The sequence below is a fragment of the Ceratotherium simum genome, chromosome 14 (assembly GCF_057802395.1).
Source record: "Ceratotherium simum simum isolate JZ-2026a chromosome 14, ASM5780239v1, whole genome shotgun sequence".
Lineage (NCBI taxonomy): Eukaryota > Metazoa > Chordata > Mammalia > Perissodactyla > Rhinocerotidae > Ceratotherium > Ceratotherium simum.
Genome location: NC_141913.1, coordinates 43,458,725 through 43,476,874, shown reverse-complemented (window position 1 = coordinate 43,476,874; position 18,150 = coordinate 43,458,725). Strand labels below are relative to the sequence as shown.

The following is an 18,150-nucleotide window of genomic DNA, read 5'->3' as shown; positions in this document are numbered from 1 at the left end:
CCGCCACAGCATAGCTTGCCAAGCAGTGCGTCGGTGCGCGCCCGGGATCCGAACCAGCGAACCCCAGGCCGCCGGAGCGGAGCGCGCGCACTTAACTGCTTGCGCCACCGGGCCGGCCCCCATAATCACTTTTTTTGTCACAAGAAAATGAAATTTGTCTGCTTTGTCCATGTGAGTCATTAGATTGAACAAGGGTTTAAATAGAACAAAACTACCTTGCTTCTCACACTCTCAACAGCGAATAAAGTGAACTTTTATAAGACGAACCACTGAAGACTAGCGAGATAGGGGGCATATTAACTCTTAGTAGTAGTTATTGACCACTTCCCAAATTCCAGTCGCTGTGCTAAGCTCTTAACCAGTACACACCACTGTCTTCTGCAGACCAGTTCATGTGAAATTCACAGGTGATCATTGATAACTAAATGGCTTCACTTTCTGGAGACAGTGGCATGGTGGAGTCCTTCAGAGGGGAAGAAGTGTTTGTTCACTTATGGGAGAGGAGACACCTGGGCATCCGTGGGCCAGAAGTTATTTACTGCTTTTTCTCAAGGAGATTTACTGATGAGTTAAGGCCCAAGGAGAATGCTGCTGCTAAATGAACTGAGCCATCATCCTCTCGTTTTTCATCATGTCCATTGTGGTCCTCTCCCCAGGACAGATGGTTCCTCCACCAGCCCTCTGCCCTTGTGGGAAGAGCTAGGCAGGATGTCCAGCTGCCCCTGCAGGAAAGAGTCCCCGTTGGGGAGGAGGAAGCCACACCTTCTGAATCCACCTTGGATAACCTTGTCATTCAGATGAGCAGCACAGCCTGATGCTCCAGGGACTTGTTAAAACCTCAGACTTCACTGGTCACCACTACTTTGATTCTAGCTCAGAGCAACACCTTGCTTGGCCTTAAGATCACTTCCAGTGGGTCAGTGATGAGAACACTAACTGTATGTTTTAGAGGGAAGAATGTGTGATAGAATAAGCCTGCTGTTTATCTCCTTAGCTCTTGGCAGTGTTTTTCATTTTCTTTAGAGAGTCTGTAGAACTTTGGAAAGTGGTGTGAATCACTTATGTGGGAGAGTTTTTGATGAAGGAGAAGAGGTGTGTTTTGAAATGTTGCAAATATAATTCTGCCTAAATAATACACTCCTTGCTTATTCAATAATATATTTCACACTTGAGATGAGCCATGTAGCAGCCCTTCGCTATCATGTCTCACTAAGAAGCAAATTTAGGAGGGTTTCATTTTTGTAACTTTTCATAACAAAGCTTCTACAAATGTGTTGCATCAGTTTGACCTTGGGGAGCTGTGAACAGAGGTCACATGGGGAAGTTTTGTTAGCTATCAGTGCAGTTTTGGCAGATTCGAAAAACAAGAAGAAAGAAAGAAGTGCAGAACTGAAAGAGTGAGAAAAGCATATTTCACTTCAATGTGGTTTGACAAATGGAAAGCCCCTTTCTGTAGTCATGAGGTCTAGTATAAAGAAGGATGACCGGTCATTCATCCTCTTACATGACAGATTTCCTGTCTACTTGTGGTTTGAGTAATTTTCTTTTTTAGGAAGGTATAAAGGTGGAGCAAAAGCTTGAGGTGAGGAGAACAGACCTAGTTACTGTTTGAAAAAAAGTTTTGTTGATTGATCGGCACAGCAGTCTTCCTGGGAGAGAGGCACTACGACTTGGGAAGAGAGATATTACGAGATGGTGTAATCATCCTCCTTGAGCTGTGGTCAGCATAGCCACGGGTCTCAGTGGGAATGGGATTTGCTTTATTTAAGTTGATTGGCTCATCATTAGCTTGTGGATGGACAGGCATGTCTACTCTCCTTCTTCATTTGGTCTGGCCAGAGTGGAGCAATAGTAGACTTCTACATACTCATGGGCTCAACTATATACTAAAGATGGACTTGACTTAAATAGACCACAGGGCCCTGTTTAAGTGGAGGGAGGGTTTAGACAATACTAAGGAGCTATAATTTTACAAGGGAAAATTATGAGATTTTTGGAACCAGAAGAAGGTTTTTAGGAACAACTTTATTACATAAATTATTCCATAATCATAGGTGTACTTGCCACAATCTGCTAGCAGAATGTGAGAAAGCTTTATAATCTTTTCAGGAAATAAGTAGACATAATTCAGCTTTTTGGAGGAACAGACCTTTATCAACTTGCATATAAATACAGTTATTACTTCAAGGGAGAATATTCTAGAATGTTCTCCCTTCACATAATATGTCCTCTAATTCCTTAAGTTAAAATACAGAGGAAAATTTAAGTATGATAATAAGCCTTAGTATTACACGGTATCCAAGTAGCTCATGTTTCTTCACGCTTTAATTCTCTTAGGTTTTGGTTTGATTACTAGAGTGTGGTAAAAGTCAGAGATGGCAGCGTGTCTATGTAACAAAAAGAGAAGATTTCTCTTCTGATGTTAATGATGCTTCCCTAACAAACAGTATGGATTAATAGGATACATCTGTAGACTTTTGAAAATATTTGGCATATATTCACTCATTCTGAAATGCAGGAAGTAAAGAAATATTACATTGCCTGTATCTCAAAGAACAAACAGAGCTAATTAAATAATTGGTAAATAGAGAACACATAGCCTGACACATGTTTGAGATTACACACATGATTCTGTAAAACATGACTGTAAGCAATACTAATGCTGTAAGAATGGGGTTCAAGCACTAACACATGGACATCACATTTTTCAAGTTTTCTTGGTGAAAAGTTGCAAGGCAATGCAATCTTTTCGTAAATGGCGATGATGTCTTAGGAAGCTGCTTTTTCGGTTCAGAAGAAGATCATTGCCCCACCTCTCAGTTTCATGTTATAATGTGTCTTCCTGGCAGTCAATGATTGTCCTGAACTGATCATAGAAGAACAAAATGCATGTGGAGTGAGATGTAAGTTCTAGAACCATCAGAAGGTAACCTCTCTGGAATCATGCTCCCTTGTTTCTGGTTCTGTCCTCGGCATCTCAAAGATGGAAGATGCTCACTGAGGTTTGGGATGGCTTGTGTTTGACTTGGAAGAGTGACCGTTGTTTCTTGTTTTGTTTTTTTTTGCCCATTAATGCCCAGTATCATTTTTTGAGAAATGCTTAGGACGGACAAAGCTTACTCACACTATATTAATGATGTTTTTTAAATGACATATTCACCCACGGATTTTCGAGAGAATTATGGGGTAAAATATTTTACTTGTGGCATATAGTTCACAAATTTTCTCTGAAGCCTTGCCAGCAAACTCTGGAGATTACATTAGACATTTCTGAATTGGAAGGGTCTATTAAGTAGCCTGGAATTATATGAATATAATGGGTAGGACACAGCGTGAATTCTTAGTAGTTCAATTTGTATAGCACCCAGTTAAGGAGAGAAGCTAAGTCCGAGGGCTTCAGAAATTATCACCATTAGAGCCTTTCAACTTTATTCTGAAACTCTTTCACTGTGTATCTCAGAAGCAGTAACAGTCCAATGCCTCTCCAGGTGAGCATGCATACAGAGGAGGAAGTGTTGTTAAGTGATTAGACACCAGCTAGAGAGGATAGAAATGTCTAGAGGAGAGTAGCCATATACATTTTGTTATCTACACATGTCCTTCCTACGTGCAATATTCAATAGCCCTTTTTGAACAAAAGAATTGAAAGGAACCCATACCATAACAGCACAGACTCCTGAGACTACTTAAAAGACAACAGTGCTCCGGTTCCCCACTGGGAGATACCATTTGTATACATTCCCAGGGTGTGACCCCTTGTAGTTTGGGGCTACACACCCTCCCTTCCCCTCTGAGGGAACTGGGCATACAGCTAGCGTAATGGTTATAATAACTATTATTGTTTTATTAGTCTTTAGCTGGCCTGCTTTCTAATTCATGGTATTTCCCATGTTTTTAAACCTCAAACCAAACAGTGTTGAAGGAACAGACTACCAAGATTGATTTAATACAACATATGCTAAAGATTACCCTGGAATATCTATCTGGTTCATGAATTAATCTGGCTTACAGCTTTCACTTCTAATGACATGTTTGTATGACATGATGCATTTTAGTGTGTGGCTTTTCTAGTGGAAACATAATGTCCGTTTCCCCTTGAGGACTTGGTTTCACAGTAATTTAATTATTCGAATAGTCACATAATATTCACTTTGTCTTTTATAAGAATCTTGAGCCTTCAAATACTGTTGGGTGATGAACAGGCACAGAGCTTAAGAGTAAGATGAATTTTATCTGGCAGTGTCATGGCATCTTAGTTACAAAGACCACCAACAGAGAACAATAAACTAGTTTGATTTAAGTCTTCTCGTCCATTTCCTGCACGTGGTTATGGGGCCCAACTTCCCCCCTGAATTCCTAGGAGTCCCTTCTGCTGAAAATTAGTGCATTGTAGCCTGTATTTGAGTTTTTATTCTAAAATTATATGTAATGGGAGTGCTGGAAATCCTCCTCCTTTTGTCATCTTTATAGATAAGCTCATGGCATCGTTCTGCTGCTTCTGGTAGTTTAAAAACATGAGGGTCACTTGGACACAGTTCAGAAAAACAAAATTTTAAAGCAGTCATCTTCTTTCAGGCAGATACACCAGGAATTGCATTTCTTATTCCTTTTATATTGTCATGATGTTTCCAGCCTGAGGTTATGGGTGTGCAATAAAGGGGTAACACATTTTCCAAATTCTGATTTTCAGTAGTCGATCCCCAGGCACCGCTCATCCTAGTGTTTTGATTAGGGTGTGTTCTAATGGGAATTGCCGTTTCCCCAAAGCTGAGATTGAGACCGAGGGTGGTCCAACGTGTAGCCGAAGATACCAAACCCTCCCTTCTGCTCCATCTTCTAGCCAGCAACAGCACCTGTGTTCAAGCCATCTGAACAATGCTTGGGTGGCTAGCAGTGTCAAATCCTCCTACAAAATTACAGTTCCTCTTCATAACCGCTCATCTTCCATTCATATTTATGTTACAGCTCTACTTAGAGACTGATTATTTTTTCTCTTGAGCAAGAGAAATAGATTAGAGCTAAAATAACTTAAGAAATTGATCCAGTCTTTACCAAGTAGGGGCATTAGTTTTTATCTTTATTTCTGCTATTTGGGCATTTTGGTAATTTCTAGTATTATGAGTTGACAAAAACTGTGGTCTAGAATAGTAATCAAGTCCTGTAACATTAAAGACGAAAAGGTGGACTTGATGAGCGCAAGTTTGATTAGAAGTGTGTTTTGCTAAGCATGACCCATTACTCAATATAAAAGAAATCATGCCATTTGAGAATTAAAAAGATATTCACATTCTGATTATTTATGCCCTTTGACACATTAGTCACACGAATAAAATGAGAAATCTTTAAGAGAAAAACCCATGTAGCTTAACATGTTTCAGGGACTGTTGAAAACGTGTCTCCTCCGACATTTCCTGGAACAGAACAAAAGGCATTCCAAGCGAAAGGGCAAACTGGCCCCAATAAACTCTTTGAAATTTAAGCCCATGGGTTTGGCTCTCCAGCTGCTGCAAGGTAGAATGGCTTCATGTTAAAAAATAGTCTGTTCTTATCAGTGACTTCCATGAGTAGCCTTTGTAGTTTTCTGAAACATTTTCATGACAACATGAGGTAAGGAGTTGATTCTAATTTTTATTCTACTTCCTGAGTCCTAATATCTCCCTCTTTAAAACAAGCACTAATAGAAAGTTTAATTAGAAAGATGTGGTATGAAAGTAATCATAATGATCATATCTTGTCTCTTCTAAAATGTGATTTTTATGTTATATATAATTTATTTTTTCAATGTTCCTAAAATATGTTTATTGTTTTCAATTCCTTCTGTTTGGTTACATGAAAAAATATTTTTAAACACTTATCCTCATTTTAAAGTTGTTTGAAGGAATCATTAATCTTTCGAAAGCTACTACTATAGCAAATTTTATCTGTAATTGAAACAGTATCTTGTCGTATTTAGGTTTTGGTTCTTTGTTAGATAATGTAGTTTTTTCCAATGTGGCTCTGAACTTTCATTTCATGAAGATCTGTTTTTTAATCAAGCAGATATCTCAAATTATTTTGACTGATAAATCTAATTTTTAGGTATATATGATAATATTGGTTCTAGGAAAAAAATATATATATAATTGCCCCCAAATACCATGGTAATACATGCTGAAAAAAGTGCTCTCTGTGTTTTCAAAATCTTTTTCTCTTTAGAATTGTCTTTAGTTTTTAAAGAACTCCTTAATGCAGAAATTTTCACTTTCACACCAGATATAATTTCAGTTCTCTTTTATTAAGTATTTTTAATTCTCTTGATATCTGTGAATTCCTTCCACTAGCTCAATTGTGTGATATCAGACCCTCATTTCAAAGAATTTGCTTATAATATAATCCTTAGTACTAATAACTGATATATTTTTAATAGTATGAATTTGTGATATGAGAAAGAATAGGTTTGCTTTGTCAGAAGGTGATTGTGTGTTTTTTTAAATCACATACCAGTTTTCTTTCAGTTTTAGTCATTAACGAATGAATATGGCCGTCGATTTTGTTAACCAAATGAGGCACATAGCAAAAGATTATCTAACTGACATACCCCACATGTAAATATACAAAAATAACAAGCATAATTTAGCTGTGCTAAGCAGAGGTCAGGAGAATGAAATTATAACCTAGAGAAGCAGAGAATTTGACCACTTGAGGTCTGACCCCACTACACCATTTTACAGATCTGGAAGCAGACAATGATACACATTTGCCAGCAAGGATGCTCTCTTGGGTCAAGGATAGGGCTGGGAATTTTTCAAAATTATATAAGGGTACAGTGAAGTTCTGCTTGGATTAATCAGCTGATTTAAAATTTCCTTTTATTTTATATCTCCTGGAGTTTAATGAGTTTTATTTAAATACTATGTCTATTTGCTGATGTTGCGGCCTTAATAAATGTAACGTATCAAATGTTGTAGGCATTGTATTAATACTGTTAAATAGAGCTGGCATTGAATTATATACTAGAACCTACATCTTTTTATTAACAGTACTCTTTGTTCATCTATTTTGTAGGTAAAAATACCAGTGTTTAAGATGGTAGAAGTAGCTTCCTGAGTATGTAGACTTACTTTATCTCTGGATTTCGAGACCATGTTGACCTTTAGTAGCATAGTAGTTCAAAATTTTTAAATGGGATCACAGACTTAAATATGTGGAGAATGTATGCTATTTAAAATATTAAAAGTATTTTCTCTCCTAGGAAGCCAAACCTATTACAGACATTTTGTTTTATTTTGTTTACTGTGGAACTCTGAGAGGAGTACCTCATTTTGCTATGTATCCATTTTTTTTTGTTTGAAAGAAGGTAGAAGTGATTCGTGAAGATAATTCAATTTAGTGTATAAAATATAAAAAAAACCCAAACTTTGAGGAATTCAGAGACCTGAAAGTACTGAAAACTTCTTGCAATGAACTTCACATGCTCACTTGCTACCATTCCCCACTAACTCCTCATCAGCAACAGGGGAAAAGTAATAGCAACTAAAACACTTTATCTTGAAACCAAGGTGTCAGGTTTATATTTTATCTGTAAAAAATGTAACATGAATATATTTGACATCTACCTCAGCAAACAAATTAATGCTAATTAAAGATTAATGTGTTGTAATTAGCATTAAAAATGCAATTAAATTGTGAGTAAATGGACCAGGAATAGAAAATTGTTAGACGTCTCACTGCCTGGTTTTTCATATTCTGCCTTTTGTGTTTGCAGCAAATAGAGGAAGCGGGGCAGCAGGCAGCTCCCAGACTGGAGATGCTCTGGGGAAAGCACTTGCTTCGGTGAGGAAATATTGACTTTCGACTTCATATGTACCATGGTAGAAGGGTGAACTTTGATCAGAAGTGGACATTTGGAATTTTAGAAAATGAATGGCAAATAGCTTTGATGTTTTTGGAAAGGCCAGCTTTCTTGCATAATGATCATTGGAAAATTTGAGGAGAGCGCTGTGAAGCTTCCAGTGTATGGCTGGTCTCTTCCATCTTGTCTCCTCATGGTGGTACTAAGCAGTACTCCATTGTGGATTTGTGGATTTTCTCAGCGCCTTTAGGTGTAGAGATTTTCTATCTTGATTTCTTCTTTTTCCCTAAAACCATATGGGTGCCCATTGGCCAGCTAGGACTGACTTTGCAAGGGGCAGTTCTAAAACACTTTGGAAAAGGCATTTTTAAAAAAATGACCATAACTGAGGTCCGTGAGGCATTGTCACATAACTGGCACCCAGAGACTTAGCGTCTCTGCCTTGCCTTCCCACTGCCAGGACACTAGAATTGAACGTTTCTCCCATGTTCGCTAGTGACAACATGACCCATCTTATTTATTGTCTTCAAAAGCTAAACACGGTCGTTTGCAAATGTAAGTGGAGATTTGTTGTTCCACCATTCTATCTCTTCAGTTGGTTTTTTCTTACCATTGGGAGCATAAAGTAAGTTTGTTTTATATTAGCTTTGTGACCTAAGTAAAAGTTTTTATGTAATCTGGGCATTCTTATGCCTTGGAATCAAATGCCTTAATCATAGTGAAGAAGGAGTTGGGCAAAAATATTAGAGATGCTGCTGTCTGACCTCTTTTTTGTGGAGGAAGGAAGGGAGGTTCAGAGTATCCACGTGGCTTGCTCATGGCCACACAGCCATGATAGAGAAAGGACTAGAACTAAAGTCTGCTGACCCCCCAGTCCAGTTCTTTTCTCTCTATCTTATAGGACCTCAGTAATTCTTCTTTTGAAAAATTAAAGTAATTCTTAAGTTTTTCATTTTAGAATATCAGTGCTATGTTGTTGATTGTTAAATGTATTTTGCAACTGGTCATTTTTAAATTGCATTGACACTTTGTAGTTTAAAAAATTGTTGATGATTTACTCCTAGTGAATGAGGGTTTGATTTTTTTTTTCTCCCCACTGTTTTAAGATCTATTCTCCAGATCACACTAACAACAGCTTTTCGTCAAACCCTTCAACTCCTGTTGGCTCTCCTCCTTCTCTCTCAGGTACTGTACTTTAAATCCCGTTCCATCATAGTACCAGTTTATGAGATTGCTTTCTGCTTTGTAATTCCTGCTCTAGTAGGTGGAAACTCACTCCATCCAAAAGCTCAAAACATAACATACCCGAACAGACAAATAGAAAGGAGTGGGAGAGACAGACTGCCATGTGAAGGTACAGCCATTTATATCCAAAACTCTTCTTGAAAATTAGCTGTTTTTAGAATACACAGCCATATGAAAAATGTATTTCTTAAACTTTTCTTAGCTCTGTAGAAGATACTCAACAGAATAATATATTCCAATAAAAGATCTCAGATGAGACAACTCATTTAATATAGTCGTGAATATGAATATAGACTGTATAGTCATCAAATATAGACTATTCAAAAGGATCATTTCTTACAGAAATTTTAGACTTTCCAAATTCCCTCTTTACAGTCCACGGCATTGGAATGTTTGAGGAAAACTATAATTTGGTAAATAAATTGTGAAGTAATTGTGTGGAATGAAAGGGGACATTTGTCTTTAAAATATAACAAATTAACATGGCCTGTGGCTTCAAATAAGAAAGTTATAAGTTGTTGGATTATGTTAGTAAAGCATTTCACTTTTCAGGGGTCCATTTACGAGGCTCATTGCCCTTCCAATGTAAGTGCTTCCAGAAGGTCCTGTCTGGTGCGTGTCTCTGCTCTTTGGAAGGAGGACAGGTGGCTTCTAAAAAAAACTAAATCACATCTGTACCTGATTGAAACCTGACCTTACTGTAATTTATTGTGGAGTCACTTGCCTAAAGATTGCCTCCTTGAACTCTATATTATTCCCTGCATGCCTCACTCACATGGCCCATTATAAACTCAGTTCCCTGATAGAGAATAGGAGGTTTCCGACTGCCACAAAGCTTTCAGAGGTGATGGCCATAGCGTAGGTGGGATTTAACATCAGTCTTTTCCAAACCTTCATCAACCTGGGAGGGTTACCGAATAGAGAGAGGGGTAGCTGGACCTTGAAGTCCATATGTCCATAGAGACAAAGTTGAAACTGGGAAGAAATAGAGATGCTATTAAGAGGATAATGGAACAGCAATGAAACATTCCCCGTGACAGAAATGGAAAGTAAGATTCAGAATTGTTATACACTTCTGGTTCACTAGCATATGTTAGGGTCTGGAAAATGATCACAAGTATCAATGTCCAGAACCAAAGAAGGATTGAGACAGCGTCTAGCTTGGTGAGGCAGGTGCTGAGGGACTCTGAGCAGGGAGAACTCCAAGTTCCCCATTTCAAACAAAGCAGCTCTAATTTTGTCTGTTTTATAATTTGGAAAAAAATATTCTATAGTCTAATAAAGTTTGAGATCCACTATTTTATGCTGATGCTCTCATTTTACAGATGAGTGTGCTAAGGCCCAGAAAGGGTGCGTGACTTGCTGAGGTTACACCAGTAGCAATATCAGAGCTTGGACGAGAATCTGGTGCTTACCATTCTGCCATTCCGCTTCTAGGTTAATGATGGGAGGGGAAAGTTATGAAGCACAAGTCATTCGGGAAAATGCCACAAATACCCTAAAGCTGAATAGCAGTGCTCTAGATGAAAGACACAGAAAACAGACTAGAGCATGCCATTGTTGGGGTCCTGGTAACGCATCATGGAAGACCACGTGTTAGGAAGAAAGAACTTTAGGAAGCTGTAAATATGGGGACATATTGCTGTTTTCATACCAATAACTCTGTCCAGATTCTGTCACTAAATGTAATTGAACAAAATATTCTGATTTTATTTAGCATAAAAATACACAGACATGGCACACCCAGAAGTGATAGGAAGAATGGATTTTAAAAGTGCTAACAGTGTCAGGGCATAAGATTTCAGTGAGATCGTATGTATTTTTTTTCCTTTCTTGAATTATTTATTTTTTAAGTTTTCTACACCAAGTGTGTGTTATTTTAAATTTAAAAGTGGGTTTTATTTTGTAGGTTGACATGTAATATTTATTATAGCAGGAATCTCTCTTTACCTTCAAGTTTAGTGGATCATAAAAAAATTTTTTTCAAAAGAAAGTACTTATTACTGCTGTTATATTGAGTTTTTGAATTTCTGGTTTAGTGGATCACTGCCAACTAATCTTTTTCCTTAAATAGTTTCTGAAGGCTTATCCCTTCTTAAGGATCATTTTAAAAACAAGTAGCAAAGCTGTTTTTCATTGGTGAGAGAATTTTGGTTTAACACACTGGCCTTGCATGAAGATCTAAAAAAAAAAACCTCACTTTGTGCTCTTAAAAGTACCTTGACTATGTAGTGATAGTTTTCCTTCAACAGGAACCTTCTCTAGCTAAAAATTCGGAATCAATCAAATGTTCCCTCTTAGGAGGAAGCCTGAGAGAATTCTGAGTCTATGTAAAGTCTACATATTTTACATTTAAAATGTTTTCCTCATCCAAAAATTCTTGTATGGGAAGTTTACATGCATTTACCTTATTCTCTAAATGAAAATCAGTATTCCTGTTTCTAAAAGAACTGTTTAAGATATTGGTGAGATTATTTTTAAGATTATATAGATCTCATTGTAATTCCCGTTTTACTATCAGCAGGCACAGCTGTTTGGTCTAGAAACGGAGGACAGGCCTCATCATCTCCTAATTATGAAGGACCCTTACACTCTTTGGTAAGTCTCATCTGCTAATCTCTCCTCTAGCCATTCTTGGACTGTGTCTCTCTTTTTGCATCTAGTTCACTCTCCAAGATTCTTATTTTCACTATTGGAACTGTAGGTTGATGTTAAGCACAGAAGTTTGGTTAGAGCCAGTGATGAGACTGCACTGGTTCCTGTTTGTAGATTGTCACCCAGATACTACTACAGTGTAAGCCCCAGGGCTCTCAACATCTAGGACCAGACAGATTGAAAATCCTAGAAGGATAATGGCCTCCTCCCCGTCTTTGGGAAAGATCCCTGTCGATGATTAAATAACTTCCCTGATAGGAGAGTTCTGGAATTCCAGCAAAACTACATAGCTGGAACACTTGAAGAATCTGTATACTTCTGCTTTGCTTTCCAGAGTAACTGGTTTGTAGGAGTTTTCCTCTTGACCTCTGAATACAAAGCCTACTATCTATTTTCTCATTCACTTTGGTTCTCATAGAAATCTAGTGATATCGTTAAATGCCTCCTCTTTCAGTTAAGGACTAGCTGAAAATCTCCATGGCTGTCATTAATATTATAAATGCTCATATGATGATTCAGTGTCTGGCACTCTAGTCTTTCTCAACTGGTGGTGGATGGGGCTGGAAATATGCATGAAACAACACTGCTCTGTGCACTATTTAGTCTAGATGTGAATCAGATGGGGAGGGGGAGCAGCAAGGAGCTCTTCAGTCCTTCAAGGTGGAGTTTCCCGTTTTTTTCTCCATATTTTGAAATGGAATGTGGAAGAAGGCATAAGTTTATCTGTCTATCTAACTTATTGTCTTGTCAGCGGTTCAGAGTTTCCTTTCCCTTTGACTTACTATTTCAATTAAGGAAAATCTAAAAATGAAAACACGAAAGTGGATTTCCCCCTTCGTGGTGCCCTTCCTTGCTGTAGTGTGTGAATCATCCAGCTATGCAGTGTAGCCAATAAAGGCAACCACAGAGTGAGACAGCATATGCTTGACCTCCCTTACCCAGTTAATCTGCAGCCTGCATCCAAATGACAGATAGTTGTTTTAAGTGTTTACCTCCATCGGTTATTTTCTAGGACCCATCTATCAAAACTGGGTTTTGTCCAGCTATAGATCTGTAGAGACTAGGTTATGAACTACAGCTTCAATTCTCTTTGAATTCTCAGCTCTCAAGAGGGATTTGCAAGTAGAAACTACTCTCTCCACCAGGAGGCTGTGAGCCAGAAAGGATGACAGGCACTTGTATTATTTTTTTCATGTTAACATTTATACTTGGAAATATGTATTATCATTCCCATTTTCATAAATTAGGGAATTTATGAAATAAGAAGCATAGACCCAAAGGAGTTTGGTAACTTTTCCAAGGTCATATAAGTAGCAGAGCTAGGAGTTTAGGGGAGGTCCCTTAACACCAAAGCCCACCAAATCAGAATGCCGTGTACGGTAAACTAACTATATTAGATACACATTCTTCCTGTCAGTATTGAATAATAGAAATTGTTTTTCTCATGCAGTAGAGCTGGTACATCTGTTTGCACAGACCATTGGAAACAAAGTGGATTGTAGCATGATCTGGTGCAAAGAGGCACTAAATTTGAAGTCAAAAGACTTAGAGTCTAACCCTAATTTACCATTTCCTGGCAGTGTGACACTGAGTAATTAATTCACTTAATTTCTTTGAGCTTCATTTGCACATGTATATGGAAAGGATAATAATGTCTTCCCTGCTTGCCTTAACACATGTAGAATGAGAATCCAATGAGATGGTGTATTTTAAAGTACACCCTGGAGAGTGGTATGCAGATGTCTTTTTGATATCATTATTGATCACACTGAAAAAAATGAACACACATCTGCATGTCCTTTTTCTTAACCAAAAACTATAAGTTATAGACCTTATCTAGTTGCAGAAAACTAGGATCCTAATGGCTGAAATGGAGAAAAAAAAGTCTGTTGGTTTTTAATTATATGATTTAATTGTATAAGGTAGTGAATTCTATACTATGGGAGGGGCTTGAAATCAGTTAGAAGCCCTGGTGAACATTGATCCCAATCTTTGTGATTCTTCAGTCTTGAAATCTCATACCACTTTAGTTAACAGAATTTTTTTTTTATGTAACCATTTTGAATCTCCCTGAGTGCCGCCCTCCCCCCCCACACACACACAAGCTGGTGATAATAGAAATCAAGAAATATGGGTAAAAATTGATAATTCTCAATAAATTACAATCTGTATGCATTTACCTGTCCCTGATTTGATACTTAGCACTATATCATATGCCACAGAGGAGACCAAGGAAATATGCCTTCAAGAAGATAATTTAGTTGGGAAACTGTAAATTGGTCATCTTTCCATTGTTAATTTTTTGAAATTTTTAACTGATGCCTGCCAGAATGTTCCTTAAATTCAATAAATGTTTCTCTTTTCTAAAGTAAATCTGAGTTCTCTTTCAAGTTAATGGAATATAGTATAGTATATGTGCGCTATAATGTCCTGGAAGAATTACTGAATTTACTTTGTTAATGAAAAATAACACTATAATTATAACATTAACATTTTTCAGTTTTCTAGGAAGGACACTATTTTTATTCTCATTTTAAGGAAATAAACTTTATTGGAAACATATATTCAGAAACCCAAAGTGTGGTTTGTATCAACTCAAGTTTTACTTACGTAACCTATGCACGCATTTCAAACTAAATTAAATTTCACATCATTTATTAACCAACAGCAAAGCCGAATTGAAGATCGTTTAGAAAGACTGGATGATGCTATTCACGTTCTCCGGAATCATGCAGTGGGCCCATCCACAGCTATGCCTGGTGGTCACGGGGACATGCATGGAATCATTGGACCTTCTCATAATGGAGCAATGGGTGGTCTGGGCTCAGGGTATGGAACTGGTCTTCTTTCAGCCAACAGACATTCACTCATGGTAAGTGATGGAATATGTAGACTCTATAGTTAGCCGTATAGAATTAGAATTTCAAGTATAAATACTGCTGCTGCTGTTTGCTCTTTTTTAAACAGCTTTATTAACATATAATTCACTTAACATAAAATTCACCCACTTAAAGTGGGTGATTCAGTATGTTTTAGTGTATTCATAGAGTTGTGCAAGCAAGACACAGTCTAATTTTAGAACATTTTTGCCCCCTGCAAAAAGAAAAGAAATCCCCATATCCATTAGTAGTCACTCTCTATTCTTCCCTCCCCCTAGCCCCTGGCACCTACTAATCTACTTTCTTTCTTTATACATTTATCTATTTTAGACATTTCCTATAAATGGAATCATACAATTTGAGGTAGTCTTTTCTGATTGACTTCTTTCACTTGGCATAATGTTTCCAAGGTTTATACATGTTTTATCACACATCAGAGTGTTAGTTGTTTTTATTGCCAAATAATATTCCATTGTACGGATATGCATTTTATTTATCCATTCATCAGGTGATGGATATTTGGGTTATTTCCACTCTTTGGCTATTATGAATACTGCTCCTATGAACATTCATGTACAAGTTTCTGTGTGGACACATGTTTCCATTCCGCTTAACTGTATGCCTAGCAGTGAATTGCTGGGTCATTGCTGGTGTTCTAAATTCTTCATAGTGGTGATTTTGGCTAAATGACCCAACTTATGTTCATGTTACATTGCTGACGTTTCAGATATGTATGAGTTGAAAATGTTTTTTTTATTGAAGAAGCCAAATCGATGTCTTTTGATTCTGAGTATGGGAGGTAGAAATACGTGGTGCATTTGTCTAAATATAGAGGTGGCACTATGTAATTTGATGTATATAGTAGTTTCACCTCTACCTATTTTTCAAGAAGTCTATATTTGAATAATATTTAAGCAGATTTTTCCATATTACAATTGGAATTTCAATTTTGCCCATTACTTTTGGAAAGGATTTGGGAGTGTATCCCTTTTTTTGCTGATTATGAAGATTCAGAGAAACTTCCTAACAAAATATTAAGTGATGACAATTAATGAGGTGCCCGAATGGGTGGAGAATTTAACTTTACCAGTGATTCTTTGTAATTCTGCTCCTTACAAACTCCTGCCTGGTCATCACACACATTAGTGTCTTGTTTTGTATCTTATAGGCTCTTAAAAAGTTCTATTTTTCGTTATTACTATAGCATCTCTTGTTTAAAGAAGATTCCAAAAAGAGAATGCAAAATAAGTACAGATTATTCTGAGGCTAAGTTCTTGCTCAATAATATTCCTCTGCCCACCTTTCAGTTTCTCTTAATAAAAGACAAAGGTTAAGAGTACCATCCTGAGCGGTGTATTATTGAAACCTGCAACCAATTTGAAACCAAAAATACTGGTTTATAAATAGAAGCAATGAACTCACTTCTAAAATGTGGAAAGATATTTCTGAATGCCAAAGCTAAATCTTTTTTTTTCTTTTCCTTGACCTCTATCCTAAAAATTCATCATTGAATAAAAATTGTTTGTCTATTCATGACAGTCGCTAAGAGTTTACAAAAGGAAAATCTAGATTTTAATTTAGCTTGGCCTCAGGTAATGTGTTAAATACACTTGGGATGCATATAATATGAGATTTTGGTTTGTACAGCTCTTTTTTTTAACGACAATGTTTAAACAATACTGCTTTTAATTAAGAAATCTGGCTTTATTAAAAGCCAGATCTGTGACTTATAACCATTTCTGTATATCTGCTCTCAATCAAGAGAAAAATAGTTTAATTTCTGTAGCTGTGTTCGTTTTGCATATGTTAAACGGATGCAGCATGCACCCAGGGCATTGCTTCAGAGACAGTTTTTTCCATAAATATGTAAAGTTTGCTCTAAAATACCAGATGTAGGTTAAGTGGTTCTTTAAAAGAATAAACTGTACATAGATGCCTTTTGGAACTATTTGACCTTTGAATTGCCTCCTTTCTGGATCTGATTCAGAGGTGGGATAGGAGGAAGAAACTGGGATCATCTTTGGAGATGGGAGGTTGGACTGACCCAGGTGGAGGGGAAAGGGAGAGAATGGGACAGAGCGATAAAAAAAATAATTGGCCAATATTAGACAGAAGAGTCTTTGACTTGATTTTGAAAAAACTATGCAGAGGCAATAAAGCTACTAGTTTTGCTGATGAGAAAAAGTTCCTGTTCACTCCTCTGAAGACATTTAGAGTTCCATCAAGGATGACCACAGAGCCAACCAGATAATAGAGTAACTCCAGGGATGTGGCATGGCCACAATCTGCTGCCTTTTAAACCAAATGTAGTCTTTCTCCTTCCTTCTCGAAAATATTCAGCGAGTCCACAGAATCTGAGCTCCTCAGCCTGAAGCTCTCAAGTGTGCGAAAGAGATCGGAGTGTCATTTTTTTTCCTTGTGCAAACTGGTATGAATTTTCAAACAAAAACATAAGAACAAAGGAAATAGTTTTTGAATTTAGTCAGTCTGAAGTTAGCCTTTGACCATTTGATACATTCCACAATAAAAAGGAAGTTGAAGGAGAACACACACAAAAAAAAACCCACCCCCCCTTCCCCCGCAACAACAAAAAAAAATTCAAGGAGGATACTGGTAATGTTTTCCACATTTGAATTTTAATACATGAAACAGGCCATAAAACTTTGGCCAGCTGCAGTAAATAAAGTAGCAGTGGGAGGTATGCACCGGAAACTTCGGCGGAGAAAGCAAGGGTGGGAGTTTCTTTCCCAACTACACACCTTCATTTGTTGTTCTGGAATCTAAGCGAGTTGTGGTAATGGAAGACCCATCCGGGGGCTGGTTTTCTTTTGCGCCAATCTCTTTTGTAACTCTCCTTAATGATTCCTTCTGATTAAAGAATAGACAGCTCGGAATCCTCTTCACCCCACACTCTTCTCGTTTCCTCTCTCTCTGCCTTCCGAAAATCAAAACAAAGTGACTTGATAACTTGGAAGATGATATAAGCATTTCTTTCTGCAGCAGCTTGAAATCGTGGTGGGGAAAACTGTGGTTCTGCCTCGGCTATTATGTTATCTCATTTAATTGCTAACATATTGTACTTAGCTTTTGATTCATAAAATGTTTTCCTTGGAGTTCTGAAGTAGGTCTTCAGTGATTTACTAAGTATTAGTATAATGAAAGGGATTTTTTTCACAGCAGCACGGCTCATGACACTAGAGTGAATGTTGTATACTTGCGGGCTTTCTAGATGATATGATTTGGCCATGCTCTTTCCTGCTCAAAAACCTTCACCCGCTTTCCATTATCCACAAGATAAAGACCAATTTCTTAGCCCAGCTTATTAAGCCCCATTACCAATTACCAAAAACCTTATGTTTAGCTATTCCAATATGCAAAAACTTTTCCAGCAAGATCAGTCTGTGCATATTACCAGAATTTGCCCTGTACGTTTTCATTAGGTACTTCTTTTATATCTATCTGGCTTGGCCTGCCCTACCCACTTCTCTCTTCTTCTCTCATTCCTACCCATTCTCAAAGCTCTGACTCAAATTCTGCCTC

The 18,150-nt window shown here is 37.4% G+C and overlaps 1 protein-coding gene across 15 annotated transcripts in view; it reads left to right on the top strand.

Moving 5' to 3' along the window:
- TCF4 (transcription factor 4) overlaps window positions 1-18,150 on the top strand; it is a 352,006-nt gene that overhangs the window by 306,754 nt on the left and 27,102 nt on the right. For 10 of the 15 annotated variants that reach the window (XM_004422560.3, XM_014781432.2, XM_087439261.1 and 7 more), the window contains 4 exons: window positions 7,745-7,812; window positions 8,938-9,016; window positions 11,598-11,674; window positions 14,400-14,603. In XM_004422560.3, the coding sequence (XP_004422617.1) occupies window positions 7,745-7,812; window positions 8,938-9,016; window positions 11,598-11,674; window positions 14,400-14,603 (428 nt within the window). The remainder of the gene's footprint in view (window positions 1-7,744; window positions 7,813-8,937; window positions 9,017-11,597; window positions 11,675-14,399; window positions 14,604-18,150) is intronic. The other 5 variants (XM_087439265.1, XM_014781438.2, XM_014781434.2 and 2 more) reach the window with 1 other exon arrangement.